Source organism: Perca fluviatilis, chromosome 3 (assembly GCF_010015445.1).
Source record: "Perca fluviatilis chromosome 3, GENO_Pfluv_1.0, whole genome shotgun sequence".
NCBI lineage: Eukaryota > Metazoa > Chordata > Actinopteri > Perciformes > Percidae > Perca > Perca fluviatilis.
Window position 1 is genome coordinate 16358677 of NC_053114.1, and position 19968 is coordinate 16378644.

Sequence of the window (19968 nt, forward strand, 5' to 3'; positions counted from 1 at the left end):
TTCTGTTGCTTGACATTTATGATGAATGTGTTTGCATGTGGCCTTAAAAGGTCCCATGACACGGTGCTCTTTGGATGCTTTTATATAGACCTTAGTGGTCCCCTAATACTGTATCTGAAGTCTCTTACCCGAAATTCAGCCTTGGTGCAGAATTACAGCCACTAGAGCCAGTCCCACAATGAGCTTTCCTTAGGATGTGCCATTTCTCTGTCTGTAGCTATTGAGGAAGAGAGGGGGGGGGGGCAAGGTGGAGGATGGGGGTGTGGCCTTGACCAACTGCCACTTTGCTCGTTTGAAAGCCATGATGTCTCTCTTTCATGGGTGGGCCAAATTCTCTGGGCGGGCAAAGCAGGGAAAGGGGAGGTAACCTTGCGCCCAGAGCCATAGAGATATAAGAGTTGCGACACTTGTTGATCTCGCTAGTGGGGTGGTCACGTGGTTCATGTAAGCCTGTATAGTTCCAAACACACGCAGCGCTGTCATGTTCTCCTATGGGACTGACAGCAGCGATTGCGATATTGAATGGTAAATATGAATAAAAACACATACCCATGTATGCATCCTGTCCCAGAATTGCTTGTTACTAATCTAGCTCTGGGGAGTTTACTCCCCGGAGTCCTTATGTTTCTTCTTCGCAGAGCTATGCTCTGCGATTCTCTGCAATTCCCAGCCGCGTCCTGCTGCATCCTGCTGCATCCTGCTGCGTCCTGCTGCATCCTGCTGCATCCTGCTGCATCCGGCTGCGTCCTGCTGCATCCGGCTGCGTCCTGCTGCATCCGGCTGCGTCGTGCTGCACCCGCCGCATCCACCCATGCTCTGCAGCGCCACGCTACATCCCGCAACGTCCTGCTGTGATGTTCCTATGCACAGAGTAGTCTGGATCCGGTATAGGGGACTGCACTACTCAGTATGACACGATGTGCCCTGCTATGACATGAACTTCCACGATGACCTTCGAAGTCACTGTGACCTTTAATGTGACTATTATTGGCACTGTTCATCACACCCCCAACCGGCCAGTCAGACACCGCCTACCAAGAGTCTGGGTCTGCCGAGGTTTCTTCCTAAAAAGGAGTTTTTCCTTGCCACTGTCGCGATAGCCACTGCTAATGCTTGCTCTTGATGGAATTACTGTATTTGTTGGGGTTTTGGAAATTATAGAGTGTGGTCTAGACCTACTCTATCTGTAAAGTGTCTCGAGATAACTTTTGTTATGATTTGATACTATAAATAAAATTGAATTGAATTGAATGTACTTGTTTGATTGTTATTGCATATTTGTAAATGTCAGTTTTACATTTGGAGTGGTAGGGTGACAACTGAAAGCTACGTATAGATACGTTTTTAAGTTTTGGAGAGAAAGCTTCACGTCTGTGTTAGCATGAGTAGCACTAGGCTACTGTCTTGTATTGTCCTTCATGTCACGGGGACTTAAATTTATTTACATTTTGTATTAGCCTGTCCAAACGAGTTTGTTCTGACCCCCCATGCCAGTTCACGTTAAATGACATCACATACTACGCGAGGGTCACCGGGGACCTGAAGCTCAACGCCAGGCCAATGCAAAAACGTCAAAAATAAACTAAGTCCCGGGGACCCGAAGGAAAACACAAGGGTTAACCTTAACCTTACTACATCTTTTTTTAAATCAAAGATGATTCAAGAGGTTCTTTTTTGCACATCTGGACTATTGTATTTTCCTTGATTTTGCTTGTAATTCCGATTCACTTACCCGTGGTCAGAGAGCGATTGAGAAAGCAGAGTAGCAACAGTCCATTCAGTATTTAGTGTCCAGCCCACTTCTTCTGATGAGGCAGGAGTTGACCACACAACCATGATAATTTTAAGACTAAGCCATACACCAAGTACCACATATATTAAAGAATAACAACTCATTACACTTGGATGAATACATTTTTTTTTATTAAACAATGAGTGACACAACAAGAACAAGTACAGAAAAAAGGAATACAGTTGGGAAAGGAGACAATTAAAAAAAAAAGCAATACAAATAAGATTTACCGCTGGCACCACTGGTTATAAAACCCTTCAGCAAATGCAGATTCTACTGCCTAACATCTGCACGCTGCAAAGGAGGATGCAGCATGTAAATCTGGAGCCAGGAGTTTTGGGGGTTAGTGTTTGAGATGCTGAGTGTTTAATAAAACAAATCCTCTCCACATATATCAGGCTGAGGTTTGGGGAACAAAAAACAAGTGGGAACAAGTATGAATAAGAGCAACAAAGTAGAGCCAGGAATAGGGGGAATAGTATAAGTGATTAATTAACAAAAAATATCCTCCACATATATCAGGCTGAGGTTAAGGATTCAATCATAGTGCATCAGGGCTGAGAGGAAGGTAAACAACCGTGATAAGGGGTACCTCGGCAGCAAGAGTCAGACTAAGAAGGCAATTTCAACACAGCAGACTTCCTCCCCTAAGGTCATAACATCTAGTCCACTGCCAAACACCTTACTGGTTGCCATGGATTGCTTTGGCCTCTCCATCCCCGGCACACCGTCTGCAGCCTCCAGTCACCTCTTATTTCAGCAGCCAGCAGAGCGCGGTGAAGTTGGCTGGACGTTTGATATTCACTTGATATTCGATTTTAACTTCCTGTTCTGTTGTTAGGTTCTGTCTAAGGGGCCGTCTACAAATTACCGTTTTGGTAGATTGCAAAGAATTTTCTCAGACATATATTCACCAAAAATCAATGAAAGGGACTTTTCTCATTCCGATTGCTGTAGTAGCTGCCAATAGTAAGCCTTTACTTACTACAGGTCATATTTGTCTCATACGTCACATGATGGTGAAACAGTATGCAATTAAAAGTTTAAAATATTCACCAAAAATCAACCAAAAGACATTTTCTCATTCCGATTGCTGTAGTAGCTGCCAATAGTAAGCCTTTACTTACTACAGGTCATATTTGTCTCATATGTCACATGATGGTGAAACAGTATGCAATTAAAAGTTTAAAATATTCACCAAAAATCAACCAAAAGACATTTTCTCATTCCGATTGCTGTAGTAGCTGCCAATAGTAAGCCTTTACATACTACAGGTCATATTTGTCTCATAAGTCACATGATGGTGAAACAGTATGCAATTAAAAGTTTAAATTATTCACCAAAAATCAATGAAAGGGACTTTTCTCATTCCGATTGCTGTCGTAGCTGCCAATAGTAAGCCTTTACTTACTACAGGTCATATTTGTCTCATATGTCACATGATGGTGAAACAGTATGCAATTAAAAGTTTAAAATATTCACCAAAAATCAACCAAAAGACATTTTCTCATTCCGATTGCTGTAGTAGCTGCCAATAGTAAGCCTTTACTTACTACAGGTCATATTTGTCTCATATGTCACATGATGGTGAAACAGTATGCAATTAAAAGTTTAAAATATTCACCAAAAATCAACCAAAAGACATTTTCTCATTCCGATTGCTGTAGTAGCTGCCAATAGTAAGCCTTTACATACTACAGGTCATATTTGTCTCATAAGTCACATGATGGTGAAACAGTATGCAATTAAAAGTTTAAATTATTCACAAAAAATCAATGAAAGGGACTTTTCTCATTCCGATTGCTGTAGTAGCTGCCAATAGTAAGCCTTTGCTTACTACAGGTCATATTTGTCTCATATGTCACATGATGGTGAAACAGTATGCAATTAAAAGTTTAAAATATTCACCAAAAATCAACCAAAAGACATTTTCTCATTCCGATTGCTGTAGTAGCTGCCAATAGTAAGCCTTTACTTACTACAGGTCATATTTGTCTCATATGTCACATGATGGTGAAACAGTATGCAATTAAAAGTTTAAAATATTCACCAAAAATCAACCAAAAGACATTTTCTCATTCCGATTGCTGTAGTAGCTGCCAATAGTAAGCCTTTACTTACATCTGATGGAATACAGTCTTCAACTTCAGCATTAGTTTTGCTTTCCTGTCTATGCACCCTGTCTCTAAGACCCCTCCTGTTGCTGCTCCATATTACCCACAACCAGTGTTTTTTGGAATAGTTTTTAATTCCAAAAAGTGAAATGGACAATTCTGACCATAGATCTGAACTGTAAGTGGCACTTCTCAAGTTAACTTTTGAAAATTCCCTCACAACAGCCTCCAGTCCTCCTGCTTCCTCCCATAAATCTTTCTGGGATCCTCTCTTTCCCTTTCTCAGTTTTGGCATTTTCCTAAACAAATTCAAAGGACAATTTAAAATGTAATAGTTGATGAAAACGTAATACTCAAAGACACAAACAGTATTTTTTATAGATAGACACCAGTAAAATGCTCTTGAAGGTGGTTCTGTCTGTGATGTTTTTTTTTTACCACAAAAGTTGCTTTGTTAGTGATTAATTTATTCTTTGTTATTGCAAACATAAAACTAGGCCTAGACTTTGTCTCACTATAATAATTATAAAGTAATATATAATATATTAAAGTAATTAAACATGATAAGTTAGTGTTCTATCATCCTGTCTTTTGTCAAGCTCTTGAATGAAGCACATAGACCTAAACCCCCCATCTCAAACCGCTGTAAATTTTGATATAATTTGACCACAATTAAATGTAGCTCACCCAATATTTAAGCCCACCTTAATATACCAGACCACCTTAAAGTGCTCATATTGTGCTTTTTGGCTTTTCCCCTTTCCTTTATTGTGTTATATATCTTTTTGTCACGCTATAGGTTTACAAAGTGAAAAAGCCCAAAGTCCCCCCAAAAGGGCCTTACCATCTCCAACAGAAAACACTGTTCACAAACTGCTCCAAACAGCTCTATTGTAGTCCAGCCTTTACTTCAGAGACAAATGTCGTCACTTACGAAACAACGTTATAATGCTTGCCTAGCTGCTAGCATGGCCGCCCTCATACTCTGCAACTGACAAGCCAGCAGTACTTACTGAGCATGTGCAACTCCCAACAAAGATTGTACAGAATTGAGATGTCTCACTCTGTAGCTAAAACTGAAAGCTCAACACACAGGGTGAAAAGAGGAGCTGCAGCAATGTCCACTACAACAAATATATGGTGTTTTCTGAAAATTAAACCACAAAACCTATTCTGCTACAACCTCAAAATACTATTATGAACCTGAAAATGAGCAGAATATGAGCACTTTAATGTTCTCCCCCCCAATGTATCAATCACTCTGCTCTACTGTCCCTACAGGCTCCCCTCCCCGATACCCCAGTTTCTTGCAACATTATCAAATTTTTCCACAGTGAAATGAGAGCCAGCCTCACTAAACACAATAAAGTAATAGTCCTAAACTGTTTTGGCTTTTAACATGCTTGCAAATACAACTTTAGGTATCACATGATAAAAAACATGTTTTCCCTTCCCTACAATGCTGTGCCGCACCAAGCATTTACTTCATAAAAACTCAATAAAATATGTTTAAAATTTGACATGTTTACACTATTCATCAGTAACCTATTGTTGTATTTTACCTTACCTTAAAGCCAAAACCTTCGGATAATTCCATATATTTGAGGAGATAACTGCATTTGCATGTGCATGTGTGTTTCTGTCTGCATCACAATCTTCAGAATAAACCCTGCCTCCACCAAGCACATGTATATGTAACACTTATTTTGTTCCTCTAGAAACAAGAATTCTAACTTTGATTCCTTTGACCAAAATAGAGGAGGCAAGAACAAGGCCTGTAAATAGATGCTGTTTACAAACATGGTGTTTCACTATCATGTGACATATGAGACATATGAGACTGTAGTAAGTAAAGGCTTACTATTGGCAGCTACTACAGCAATCGGAATGAGAAAAGTCCCTTTCATTGATTTTTGGTGAATATTTTAAACTTTTAATTGCATACTGTTTCACCATCATGTGACGTATGAGACAAATATGACCTGTAGTAAGTAAAGGCTTACTATTGGCAGCTACTACAGCAATCGAATGAGAAAATGTCTTTTGGTTGATTTTTGGTGAATATTTTAAACTTTTAATTGCATACTGTTTCACCATCATGTGACATATGAGACAAATATGACCTGTAGTAAGTAAAGGCTTACTATTGGCAGCTCCGACAGCAATCGGGTGAGAAAAGTCCCTTTCATTGATTTTTGGTGAATAATTTAAACTTTTAATTGCATACTGTTTCACCATCATGTGACATATGAGACAAATATGACCTGTAGTAAGTAAAGGCTTACTATTGGCAGCTACTACAGCAATCGGAATGAGAAAAGTCCCTTTCATTGATTTTTTTGTGAATATTTTAAACTTTTAATTGCATACTGTTTCACCATCATGTGACATATGAGACAAATATGACCTGTAGTAAGTAAAGGCTTACTATTGGCAGCTACTACAGCAATCGGAATGAGAAAATATCTTTTGGTTGATTTTTGGTAAATATTTTAAACTTTTAATTGCATACTGTTTCACCATCATGTGACGTATGAGACAAATATGACCTGTAGTAAGTAAAGGCTTACTATTGGCAGCTACTACAGCAATCGGAATGAGAAAAGTCCCTTTCATTGATTTTTGGTGAATATATGTCTGAGAAAATTCTTTGCAATCTACCAAAACGGTAATTTGTAGACGGCCCCTTAGACAGAACCTAACAACAGAACAGGAAGTTAAAATCGAATATCAAGTGAATATCAAACGTCCAGCCAACTTCACCGCGCTAGCCAGCAGCCACCACCAGCAGCCGTCGCCAGCACCAGCTAGGGCTGCTCGAATATGGAAAGAAATATGATCATAATTATTTCGGTCATTATTGAAATCACGATAATTTAACACGATTACTTGTTGACTTCTGGAAAGATGTTGCAATTATTTAACTTAAAAAACAGTGGAAAACGTTAAATAAATCAACAGTAAAAAAAAAACAACTGTGAAATTTGCCTTCATATTTTTCATATTTAAACTTATGTCATTGTCATATGTCACTTACGGATATTTTTTGTGTGGAATAATTTTTGTTCATACATGTAATCCAACAGCCCTTTCAAGGGTATAATTAAACAAACGCAACCTTATTTCTAGACACACAGTAGGGCTACTTAGCTGACTAGCTAACACCGTCAGGTTCAGTAGATAAAACCTAAATAAAACCCGTCCTTAATCAACCTTAATGATCCTAGTAATCCAACATCAATAACTAACTAAATAAAAGTTGTCAGAGATTCACTACTGAACTTCGTAATTGTTGGTGTAGCGATACCTTCACAGCTGGCGAAGTCAAGCTAACAAACGAGCTAACAAACTAGCAGGCAATCGGTCGGCTACCAAGATAAAAAATATATATAATTACACTGTGCACACATACAAATAAAGATCAGTATGTGCATCATAAAGGGCCTCTGATAAAATATAGACAGTTGACAATTCAAAAGAGGTAGCTATTTAATCAACTTACCTCAGAAGTTACTCGACGGCCAGCAATGAAAATGAATGATGTCCGACGCCGTGAATGGATTGTTTGGAACTATGGCACTGGGGGACCATATGTAGGCTGGGGGAACTCATATTAATGTTAAAAAAAACTCATAAAGTGACATTTTCATGCCATGGGACCTTTAATGATTATACTGCAGATTAGGATGATTTTTGAGATTTAAGCATTTGAACATTCAGAATGCAATAATCAACTGTGATCTGTGAGAAATATTAAGCTTCCTTTCCAATTAATAATCTCCAACTTATGTCTGCGACTGAAAACAAAGATAAAAGCTGGGCGAGGCATACAGTATTGATTCTCATTGTAGAGAATAAACTTCCAAAAAGAATTGGAAAGGTCTCAGTGACTGGTCACTACACTCTACAGGAATTCTGAAAGCTTCTTAGAAAACAGATCTGTAGAGCTCACAACCTGGTTCTGATTCTCCCTGGCCTTCCAGATGCCTAGCTGAGCCACCCATGTCAGAGGGGTTTTATCAGGACATCCTGAAGTCCTCCTCTGGTTGCGTCTCAAACAAAAGAAAAAAAGAAAGCTTCAAATCAACTAAGTATTGAGCATCTTCAATAACCCCCTTTGACTAAGGACACAAAACAACCAGATGTACCAATGATTCATGCCTACTCATTCAGAAGGCTATTGTCAATGTAACCATGATGTTCAAGCACTATGTGAAACATGGTACAACTGTACTCAATAGGTCAGAATTACCAACAACAGTCTCTGTCATTGAACAGTAAATTGGTGTGTGCTGATGAATAGAGAGACACATGTTCTATATCATTTCTGTTCAGTATCCACAGAACTGCATTCCTATGATTGCAAAGGAAACAACATTTTCGAGATAAGGAATTACAAATTCTATAAAATCAACAAGTCAACAAGTTTTCGCAACAAAGTTTAAGTGGAATACAATTCAATGCAAAAGTAAACATTTTATTTGTTCAGAAAGCACAACAATTCTTTAAAAAGGCAAAGGTGTTTTCTTCTGCATTCATGTGCCTTTCTACTTTTCCTTAGGGCCAATGAAAGCACATTTATTTAATCAAGCTGCAGCAGAAACAGCGGAGTTGGGGCAGCAAAGGCTGAAGAGCAGTACTGTGCGACTGAGCCGTTAAGCTATTAACAGGACATGATCATCCCCATGGTAAGAATTTTCAATTCCTGAACTCTGGTTTGTGCTTTCTGTGATTCCGGTAACAGATGCTAGTAAAGCTTGTTATCTTTGTATTCTGCTACAAATTCTTTTTTACATTTAAACTGGGAAAAAAACAACAACCATCAACTGAATAAAAGTAGGTGTAAAAGCAACAACATTTACACAACAAATGAATGACTTTAGAATGAAATGAGGGAGACAGAGTAAAATACTCGCACATGACATTTGTTTCACTTGAAAATTCTTTCCACCTTAAAGATGTCCTATTTATTTAACAATCTGCTGTAGATCATCAGATTAATGAGGTCTGTGATAATGTGATTAATAATGTCCCGTGGTGCCATCAAAGAGAAAAGAAAAATTATGGCAGTCTCCATTTTGTATTTCATGCACTACTAGCATGCCCACGAGGACTCACATTTACTGTGTGTATGTGCATGAGCATGCGGTCGATGAGACACATTCCTGCTGACTGCAGAAAATATGAAGATAAAAAAGAGGTGGTGTCTATCAAATGACTTTATGATTTGGTTTAATGAAGATCGAGGACTGCTAGCTAATAAATAAAAAAATAAATAAAAAAAATAAAAAAATAAAAAATAAATAAATGGCACATTCAGCGCGTCACTTAGGCCATACACACCATTGCAACACACACTAAATGATAACACAACTATGCAGGGACGGACTGACAATCTGTGCGTTCGGGAAAAGTCCAGCACAAAAAAAAGTCTAATAAAGCGATATTAACAGCCAACAGCAGGGGGCGCTAATACGATCACTTACTGTATATGTTACGTGTAAAAGAAACTGAGGAAGAAGAGTAGGCCTACAAGTCTGGCTATCAGCAATCCACAGCCTGGTCAGGGACAGACAGCAGAGTTAATTTCACATCAGCAAGAAGTACTGAGTGCCAGGAGCAGGGCACATTATAATAGGCTGCCTAAAAAAGTTTAACCAAAAATCCTAGCTTGCACTTTCTATCTGTCTTCCATCAGAGTGCAGTTTTTCCTTGTCTTTCATATTTGTGTTTACTATTGTGGAACTGGCAAAGACCAGGTGGTTGTTTGTGAAACCTTCACGGACTAAATTGATAGGGCCTAGTCATTTTCATCATTTCACAGCCTTAATATGAATCAAAAGTGTAATATGTTTATCTGTGTTTTTTGCTCCCAACCGTGCCTTCCAGGCAGCGCTGCCTGGAAGGCACCGTTGGGAGGCACTGGTTAGGGTTAGGGTTAAGATTAAGGTTAGGGTTAGGTGCTTTGAAGGCAGCGGTTGCAGCGCTGCCTGGAAGGATCAGTTGGGGGCAAAAAACACCATTGAGCGTGTAATATGACATTGACAAAATATTAAATAGGTTATTCAATGCTAATTCTTTAACACAAAGCAACACATATATCAATAATAGCTAATAACCTAGCTTTAAAAGCATTTGTTTATTCAGGTTGAAGATAGTTACAGCACAAAAGATGACAGGGAGAGTGCAGGGAAGTGCCAGGATGTCCCAGGATGCTCTGCATCACAATATTTCACACAGCCCAGGTCAGATAAAGGAAGGAAAAATGTTTTGCTTACCACCCTCAGCAAAAGCCTAAACACCTGTCTCTACAGAGAGTGTTTAGTTGTAAAAATGGTACCAACCGCAAATGGCTAATAAACACAACCCCAATTATCATGATATTTTGAGTGGTTACTTGCTGTGATAGGCTACAGTACTGTGGCATAGTGTGTGACATCCTGGCTAGTGTCTAGGTGTTCGGCTAGGGGCGAATGGCCGGATGAGGGGCCTATTTGGGAGAAAGTCCAGGGCTGTTTTTTAGCCCCAGTCCGTCCCTGTAACTATGTTTGTTCACAAGAAAACTCCACCATATCCCATTTAAACTTCAGGGTTGGTAACCATGCTATAAAAATCAAGCACTACTTAACATTTTAGCTCAAGAAGCTAGGTGACTCGCAATTCATTTGTGACTGGATTGGATATGCTTGAATGGTGTGGTAAATCTGTATGCATCCCATAGTTGTTTTTCTATCCTGGGGGGTGCTTGTAAAAAAATTGCACAGAAGTTATATTTATATAGTTGTTACTCTGAGGAATTACATTGCCGGTGGAAAAATGCATGTGTGTGGTCTCCATCTGTCCAATCTTTCACCACTCCTGTTGCTCTGGCCTGATATACTGTATACACATTGAGATCTGTTCCCAGCCATAATACACAGCGGTCTTACAAACCTTTGAGGCAGAAAGCTTTGAAGGGATATAATCAAATTCGCAATACATTTACTCCAACACACAGGAAAGACTCCCCCAAAGGAGTCAATCTATCTATGCAAAGCCTGTTGTGTCAAAACGTGTGTATCGTTTCTATACTTCAAAAACACACCAAGTCTATGAGATTCTTCAGCAGTAAGCTTGAATACTGAGACTGCTTCAAGCCTCGTTAATCATCTTCCCAAAATCTCAAACCAGTCAGTATAATGCCTCATGCAATGCATGACCCATGCTACCACGACTACTTACACAGTAAGATGAGCGTTTTGCTGATGCAGTGAGTTTAAATCCAACTCATGTCATAATTCTAGGATTGATGAATGCAGAGAGGAGAGTTTCCTGTGCTAAAAAGAGATAGCTGTTATCCTAGGCCATGCCGAGGTGCTTACAGTTACAGTACAGAAAATAAAACCAGTTGGCTGTTAAAAAAAACAACATATGGGGCCCTTGTACGTTCCATCAGACCTGCTTGTCAGATGGTTTAATAGCCCCCTCAACAGCCCTGACGTCCGATTAGGGAGGCTGTGTCCGACCATTTCTTCCTACTCTCTGAAAACGACAAATCCGACAATCACACCCACTTCTTCCTTAAGCTTTCTTTTTTCATTCTTGACACAACAATTTCTGTCACTTTTCATGTGAACAACTGAGTGAAACACAATGAATGTCTCCCAGAAGTAACTGTCTTAAAGTGTCCTGTCAACCCCATTTTCAAACAATATCACGTCTCCCCCCTCTCTATGGCGGCTGGCTTTTCACTCGGCCTTTGAGCGTGGCCGTTCAGAACAACTATAAACACCTTCCAACGCAGTCGGAAAATACGTCATATGTACTAATGTAACCAACATGGTGTGTGCAGGACTTTATGACTCTGTGGTTACGTCTGCAATCTTTTATGCAGTAGCCTGCTGGGGAGCTGGGAGCACAGAGAGGGACAGGAAAAGGCTAAACAGACTGGTGAAGAGGGCTAGCTCTGTTCTGGTCTGCCCTCTGGACACCATAGAGGAGGTGGGGGAGAGGAGGATGTTGGCCAGGCTGGCATCAATCATGGGCAACACCTCTCACCCCCTACATGAGACTGGGAGTTCCCTGAGCAGCTCCTTCAGCAGCAGACTGCTGCACCCAGTGCAGGAAGGAGCCCTACTGCAGGTCCTTAATTCCAGCAGCAGTCAGACTCTTTAATGCAACATCATAATGTAATGCTAGCTTTTTCTGCAACATGAGCCATGACTGGACAATATTCTGCACAATGCATATTTATCTATTTATTACTCTTGTTACCTCCAACTGTGCAATATGTCATTTCTATTCATCCGCACCTTCATGCATACTCATCTGTATATCTGTGTTTATATACTGTCTGTTTATATAAGGGTGTTTATTGTGCAACCATGTTTGTTTTATTACTATTATTATTATTATTATTATTATAACGAATTCTATTTTTTTCTATTTCTTATTATGTATATTTTTTCTCCTATTTCTACTTAATGTGTATTTGTGTTATTCTGATGGGTGCACATTTTTTTCTTTTGAGCTGCTGTAGCACAGGAATTTCCCCAGTGTGGGATTAATAAAGTCTATCTTATCTTATACTAGTTATAGTAGTTTTTTTTTTGCATAATTGTTTTTTCAGAACAAATGTAGGGTTTTTCACACTCAATTTCATTTTCTAAAGTAATGTAATCTGTAATCTTCATTCAGGAATGTTTTTAAATTCTAGCTGTCAAAGGGTGCTTTTTCATAATTGAGTTAGAAAGACAGAAGAACATACTTAAATTATTGAAGATTTTAGATTTTTATGTGGAAAGTTAAGCAGAGAGTTTTGCCTATGGTTTTACAACATTTATTTACTCCTGTATCAGAGGAAGATGGCCATAGAAGGCAATATAATTTTAAAACTCTTTTCGCACGTACTACACAAAAACAGAGGTGTTTGTCCATTTATGGAGTTAAACTGTGGAACACCTTGGACTATGAACTGAAGTGCTGCAAAAGTGTTTGTAAATTTAAGAATTTGTATAAGAAAAAAATACAGGAATGTTATAAGAAAAATGATGACTAATACGCTTAAAATGATAATTAAATGTAAAGATAGGTAGTACTGATCATTTTTGGTGTTTGAGGTGAGGATTGGGGTTGATCCACTCATGGAGCAGCTGTTACCATAAGATTTTCTTCTTCCTGTTCCTTTTTTTTTTTCATTCATGCATGTTATGAATGAATGCATGAATGAATGAATTATACTGGCTATAACCTGTTCCCTTTATGGGGCTGTACACAATATGTTATAATATGCATTTTGATTTGCCAAGAATAGCCAAAGTAAAAAGGCTGATGTCTTGTTGACTGTTACACTACATTTTAGCATTGATAATTATGCTGTTCTAGCAAATGTCAAATGTCTGATAAGCCTATAACCTCATTGATGTCCTATTAAAACTGGACTTCCTGAATGGTATTCATTTTTCCTTTCTGGTACCTGTAAAAATGCATCCACAGGACTCTGATGAAGATGTAACCTTACATCGAAACGTTAGTCACTGTTATGCACCTTAAGAAATAAAACCATCAAGTAAGAAGACCTCTGTGTTGCACCGGCAATTTTTTGCTATCTTATACTGTTGTGTCCTGCCTTGGTTGCACCAGATTGTTGTGGTCTGCAGAAGTGCAGAGAACGCTCCTTTTTACCTGCATCCACAGGGGTCTTTTAACACAATGTTATTTAAATATGATTTTCACCTAAATATGGCCTAAAACACATTGTTACAATTGTCTCTAAAATTCAGTGCTATGTACCACTCCTCCATGTCTGGTCTGGGATGATACAAATAGGATAAGTTACATCTAAATGATGAGACTGTGAGATGAGAGCATTACTGATAGATCTGACATTCAGGACATTCTCAGCTGTTACGGTGACAAGCAACGGTGTGACCCTGTACAGGTCACAAGCAACTCAAGCCATCGTGTTATCAACACTTTTTTTTTTTGGTTCAGATTCCCAAAGATTCATCTGAATTAACATTCTTATAAGTTGCTAATTGCAGAATAGCACAGAGTATAATGTGTACTTACTAAGGAGTTACTATCTAGTGACACTGGTAAAGAAGGATATGTTGGTCCCAGTCAAGATTTAAAACCTTTAGTACAATCACTGGGATCATTACTGGAGAGGCTCGAACCTTGGAGACATAATTCCATGTCGATAATGACCATGTGACAGATGACCACCCAGTAAAGCACAGAGGGTTGTGGAAGCTGTAGAGCAGGTTGGAAGATGACCTCAGTCCCAGAACATATTAAATACTCCATATAACACATGTTGACACAGCAGATTGAATAAGCCAAGTGTAAAGATCCATTAAGTTAGTGAAGGGACCTATAGTATACTGCAGTTAACAGTGGGGATTGGGCTGGAAATAACGCTCTCTCAATAACTCTTGTGCTTCTTCAGGCTATTAACACTCAACCAAGATGTTGGTTGTTGTAAGGATGTCATTTCCACTGGGGAATGGGGTTTTCAAAATACTTTTTTTCTGCCCCTCACTTTTATTGTTTCCGGTTGATTTTCTTTTAACATTGTTGTCTTTCTGTCCTGCCATCATAATCCATAAGAGAGAAGAACTGAATTTAACTGCTAAAAATGGTGATACACTCACGTCTAAGGTCATTATGTATATGCTGAAGTTATTGGGGCTGTATGCAACCTGAAAATTGCGTTGTTCTGTACTTGTGACATGTGCAATGACAATAAAGTTGAATCTAATCTAATCTAATCTAATCTAAAAAGAGTACCTACTCCTAAAAGGATGTTAGACTTGAACATCCGTTAAAGATAGTAAAGCACGGGGCTCTTTGTAGTAAAGATTATGTGTCGATAAAAAAAAAAAAAGATTTCAGCAGATATCTTAGTTACAACCAGATTGAGCTAGCAAAGCAGTGTTGCATTTATATGTGCCATATTTATTCATTTTGGGAAATCCACCATCTCTAAAAAGCGAACACGTACCTTAAATTGGCTAACTGACAAAACAGGACAAGACTGAATGAATGAGAATTGCCCCACAATATAAACACAGTTTGATTAGAACTATTATTTTGTTTGTAAACGTTGTTGTATAACTCAACGTCATTATTGGCACGACAGTGATGAAACCTCTTGTGTAATATTGCTTAATTCAAATACAACATCTATCAGAAACTAAAAAGGATTTCAAGTAGGTTTAGTGCATTCATTATTATACAGAGGTCTAGAGGAAGCATTGGTATTTTGAACAATTTGGGAAAAAAAAAAAAAGGAAAAAAAAAAAACAACCAGCGCAAAAAAAAAAAAAGGGGGGAAAAAAAAAAAAAAAAAAAAAAAAAAAGGAGGGAAAAGGGAAAAAAAAAAAAAAAAAAAAAAAAAAAAAAAAAAAAAAAAAAGCATACAATTAGGAAAAGCTGTTGCAATACGTATTAGGAAAAGACAGGTAAAGTCTGAAAATAATAGAAAATAGCATGCAAGGACAAAAGTGTGCAGTACACAAGAGAATAGATGAAAATGAGAAGGAGAATACAGGAGACCAGCATGCTTTCCACACAACTGTACATGGCTTTGTATGGATTTATTTTGATGTATTTGTTGTTATAGAGAGTCTTACATCCATGTCATCACAGAGGAGGGACCCAGATCCATACTGCATCCGACACTGATGGGCAGCACTGTACAGAACCCCTGGAAGCACCGACGTCAGGGACAGCTTATCCTTCACCGGGGCATTGTCAAGGCACCAGCCCCAGCCGCGACTGTGGGAGTAGCAGGAGGAGCACAGTTTATAAAGGTTTCTTTGTCACAACACACACACACACACACACACACACACACACACACACACACACACACACACACACACACACACACACACACACACACACACACACACACACACACACACACACACACACACACACACACACACACACACAGTACAATTGTACAACATTTGTATCAAAAACATGTTTCTACTCTTTCTGCAATTGGCTTTCAACCATGCATGACTTTCATAAAACACAGGGCTTTCATGCGGGGGAGCGGAGATTGCGTCCCGGGGTAAACACAAGACTTTTACTCTTTTTTTCTAATCTTAACTAGTCATTTCGGCACCTAAAGTCAACTGCCTTGGCCTTTGGAAGGACCAACAGTGCGCCCTGTAACCGGTTCGAACCAGCTGGTGGTCGGCTAATTTCGTAGGATATCATACGAATTGGTGTGCATATGTTTTCCTGCGATTTGAACACCAAATTAGTGCAGTAATCCTTAAACTAAATATCCTTAAGATCAGCTCTAGTACTGCATATTTACTAATTCAAAATTATTAAAAATCAACTGAGATCTTAAAAGTCCAATATGTAATATATTTACTGTAATAAATCCAAAAATGACCCCAATGAGTCATCAGATTTTAAGGAAACAATAAATTGAAATGCAGGAAAGGAAATGAATTCAAAATGTTTGTTAGATCTTAGGTATCCACGCAGTGCATTTTTTTGCAGCAAAACTTTGTTTACAAGAAAACCCTAAGGCACATTTAAGAAAAACATAAAAAATTATGAACCAAAGTTATTTCATGTTACAAAAAATCATTAACTAAACAATTAAACAACTCATACACTCTAAGGCCAGCTGACAAGAAGCTCATACAGATATCTACACAAATTCAACTGGTTGAAGTGGCGGGCCTATAACTAGAGGTCATTAATTTGAACTCAAACATGACAGGAATCATGTATTTTGGCACAGTGCTCTGACATAAATTACACTGGCTTGATGGGAACACTAATTATAGGTCAACATTTCAAACTTTGGGAAGTCATAATTTATATATATAATTATACAGCACTTTTATTTTTTTTTATTAATTATACAGCGGCCAATAGACCTGTGTTTTAATACGGTTTTATTCATGCCTTATACTCACAGAGGCAGTTTCATGTTGTAAATACCTAAGTATAAATCAGCTTTTTGTGAATACTTTATTCTGAACAGGCTTAATTATAATGAACTCTTCCAGGAAAATCAATTACCGGTATCCCAGCGTTAGATTGATAGGTCTGTCGCCTCTGGATAAGTGCGTTTTCACATTTTCTTTCATGGTCGTGATCCCTATACAAGATCGTTAAGTATTAACTATTACCATCTTAAGTAACACTGCAAGCACACAGCAAGTGGAGTGGAAATATAAAGTGTACAACTGCGCTGAAATGGATGATCTAACTCTGACTAGAGACAGTCCCTCTTAGCATGCTATAGAAAACACATAGTATTTAAATAAGCGGACGCAACAGGCTGGAGTTGCCGTTTGTGTGTGCAAGGTGAGCCTTTCTCCTGATTGCATATTTAATATAGGATCACATGATTAAGAAGACAAAGATTTAAATGTCATGTAAACATTGTACAGAGAGTACAGAGTACCCTACTAATCTCCAGATGATTTAGGTCTTGGGCTTTACAGTATAGCGATGCAGCCATTAGTGCTGCAGCCCGGCTGAACTGAAAATAGTTTTACTGACAGTGAAAACAACACGGATGGCTGGACTGACACGGTCTGAAACTGCTTATGACATCAGGTTTGGAAGATAATAAATAGTGTTAACATTATCACTTTTGAATGAAAACGGCAAAGGTCATCGCTTAATTCTTAGTAAAGTGTCTCATTATAGCTTTCCATTACCATAGCCAATTGCACTAAATTCTGTCTGTCACAATAATTAGTATTTCGTTGAAATATATTACTTCATGGATACAGGACATCTCAATGAAAATAACTAATAATTATCTATAAAAAAATAACAAAAGTAAGTTGTTCTCTAATATTTTCCTCCTAAATAGCTGTGTGGAGACTTTATACAGGTAAATATGCAAAGACGGCCGATAATCAGGTCTTTACAACATAACATACTTACAATCTACTAGTCTGGGAATGACAAAAAAGGAACAGCATAACATAAAGATTCAATAAAAACAAAAATACACCTTTGAAGCACCAATTATTTGTATATTATTTTCTTATATAATGCTTCACAATGTGAAATCTTGAACAAAGAACAAGTTCTTATATATACACAGTGTGGTAATTACATAAATGTGAGCTTTGTGATATGAATTTCAATTACGTTCATGACCTTATATGGCCAAATTGATATAATAATAAAATAAATCTGCCAAGGGAAGATGCCCAAGTTGTAGTTTATTTACTTTAGTCAATTCAATTCAAGCGTTCTGTGCTGATCTGCAATGTCACAATGAAAAGGGGAAGAAATGATGGAAGAAAGGAGTCTGGATAATGCCGACATTCACTTATGGCCTTCTGCACTGCAAACCTGTGAGAAATAATTAGTGCAAGTGAAGCATACCAGGGACGAACTTCAGTGTACAGATGTTACTAATCCTTAGACCTTGAAAACAAAACACGAACATCAAGAGAGCCCCTATACATCTAAAGTCTGGCTAAGTGATGGTGTAACTCTTGGATAACCTTGCTGCATTACTTTACAAAGTAATGACTGACTGCTTTCTGTGAGAAGCTGCAATCAAATCAGTGGGCTGTGCTGCTGCTAACAAGACATAATTAACTTGCACAGGATGTTTTACCTCATTATGGACATACTATGTGGTGGCGAAAAAAGCGTTATATTGGATGTAAGTAAACTGTACCTTCTCATATTTTTCCTTGATCCATCAAAGTGGAATAAAATGTCTTTCATCTGTGGCATTTAACCCAAAAACACCATATTGTGAAGACTGTGATTCTGTCCATTTTAACTAAGCCACCTGTAAGATATCAAAACATTCAAGAACTACTTAACTTTTCTTTTTGCCATTTGGAGGCAGAACAATAAGCTGTAGACTTAACATATTATCATCTTGTATCGTTGATATGGCCTATTTACACATCAGGCAGATGCTTAGCAACATTAGCATTGATTTGGAGTTGTGTTTCTGGACACCTGATGAGAGTAAATAAAATAAAATATTCATTCCTCTTTAAGCCCTGTTTGATCATTAACTCCAGATGGAAATAACTGTCTCTTTAACTGCTAAATGCTCCATTATGTTCACCACATAGTCTATAACTGTGTCTTTTTGTTGTTTGGTGCTGAGCAGGTAGTGTACAGTTGGTTTTTAGAGCTTTTTTTATTTATATAACTGGATGCTGCATCTGAAAACAACGCTGATGTGAGTGGCCAGAGTGAACCAAAAGAGTAAGGTTGTGGGCCGTAAAAACCAAAACAATGAGCTGAAAGATGCTAAAATGCTCTGTAGAACTGAGTGGAACTTAAAAGTCTGGGGATAATTTATTAAATTTATTCAATTGTTAATATGAAAATATGGTAAGAGCAGCTTTAAAAGAGCAAGAATTGCATAAATAATACATTATATAAAATGGTGAACAAAGTCTCGCCAATGACAGAATTTGCTCAAATGTAGTCCAAGGAATTAAAGAGTATGAATGTCATTACATTTTCACATTTCTTAATAAAGATAATAACATTTTTGTCTGTCACGTCATTAGAAAATGTTTTGCACTCATGAGTTTACCCAAATTATTAAAAAGATAACATCAGATTTAAACATATGGAGTCTGATTGTTGAGTGCTTAATAACAAAATCATTAATTTGAGATGACCTCACACCGACTATAAAGCAGCAGCAATTAAAATGTTCTCCATGAGTGCCTCCGGACTGAAATGCAGCACACAGGGCAAATTAGGTTCTACTGCAGCCTTTGTCAAAGCCAGCATTCCTGGAAATGTTTATGACAATTAGTTAAAAATAATTAACAATCAATATATGAGCTGCGATGAAATATACTGTGCGCTTATGTGTGAGATATCTTATGTCTGTCGTTCCTCTATGCAGCAATTCAAATGAACGTGAAATGAGTTGTTAGGGTTTTTTGCAACTTGGCCTCTGTGACCTTTCAGGAATTCTCTTCTGGACATTAAAGGGTGTCTCTGTTTATTAGTAGCCAATCTATGTGATAATATCTAAACCACTGAGCTCAGTGTGACCCCCCACATTCCACATAAAATAACACCTACGGACCA

The 19968-nt window shown here is 38.1% G+C and overlaps 1 protein-coding gene across 1 annotated transcript in view; it reads right to left on the reverse strand.

The window, feature by feature from the left end:
- Positions 1-19968, reverse strand: part of LOC120555730 (A disintegrin and metalloproteinase with thrombospondin motifs 7) — an 85532-nt gene that overhangs the window by 35340 nt on the left and 30224 nt on the right. The window contains 1 exon segment of the mRNA XM_039794737.1: positions 15522-15666. Within this exon segment, the coding sequence (XP_039650671.1) occupies positions 15522-15666 (145 nt within the window).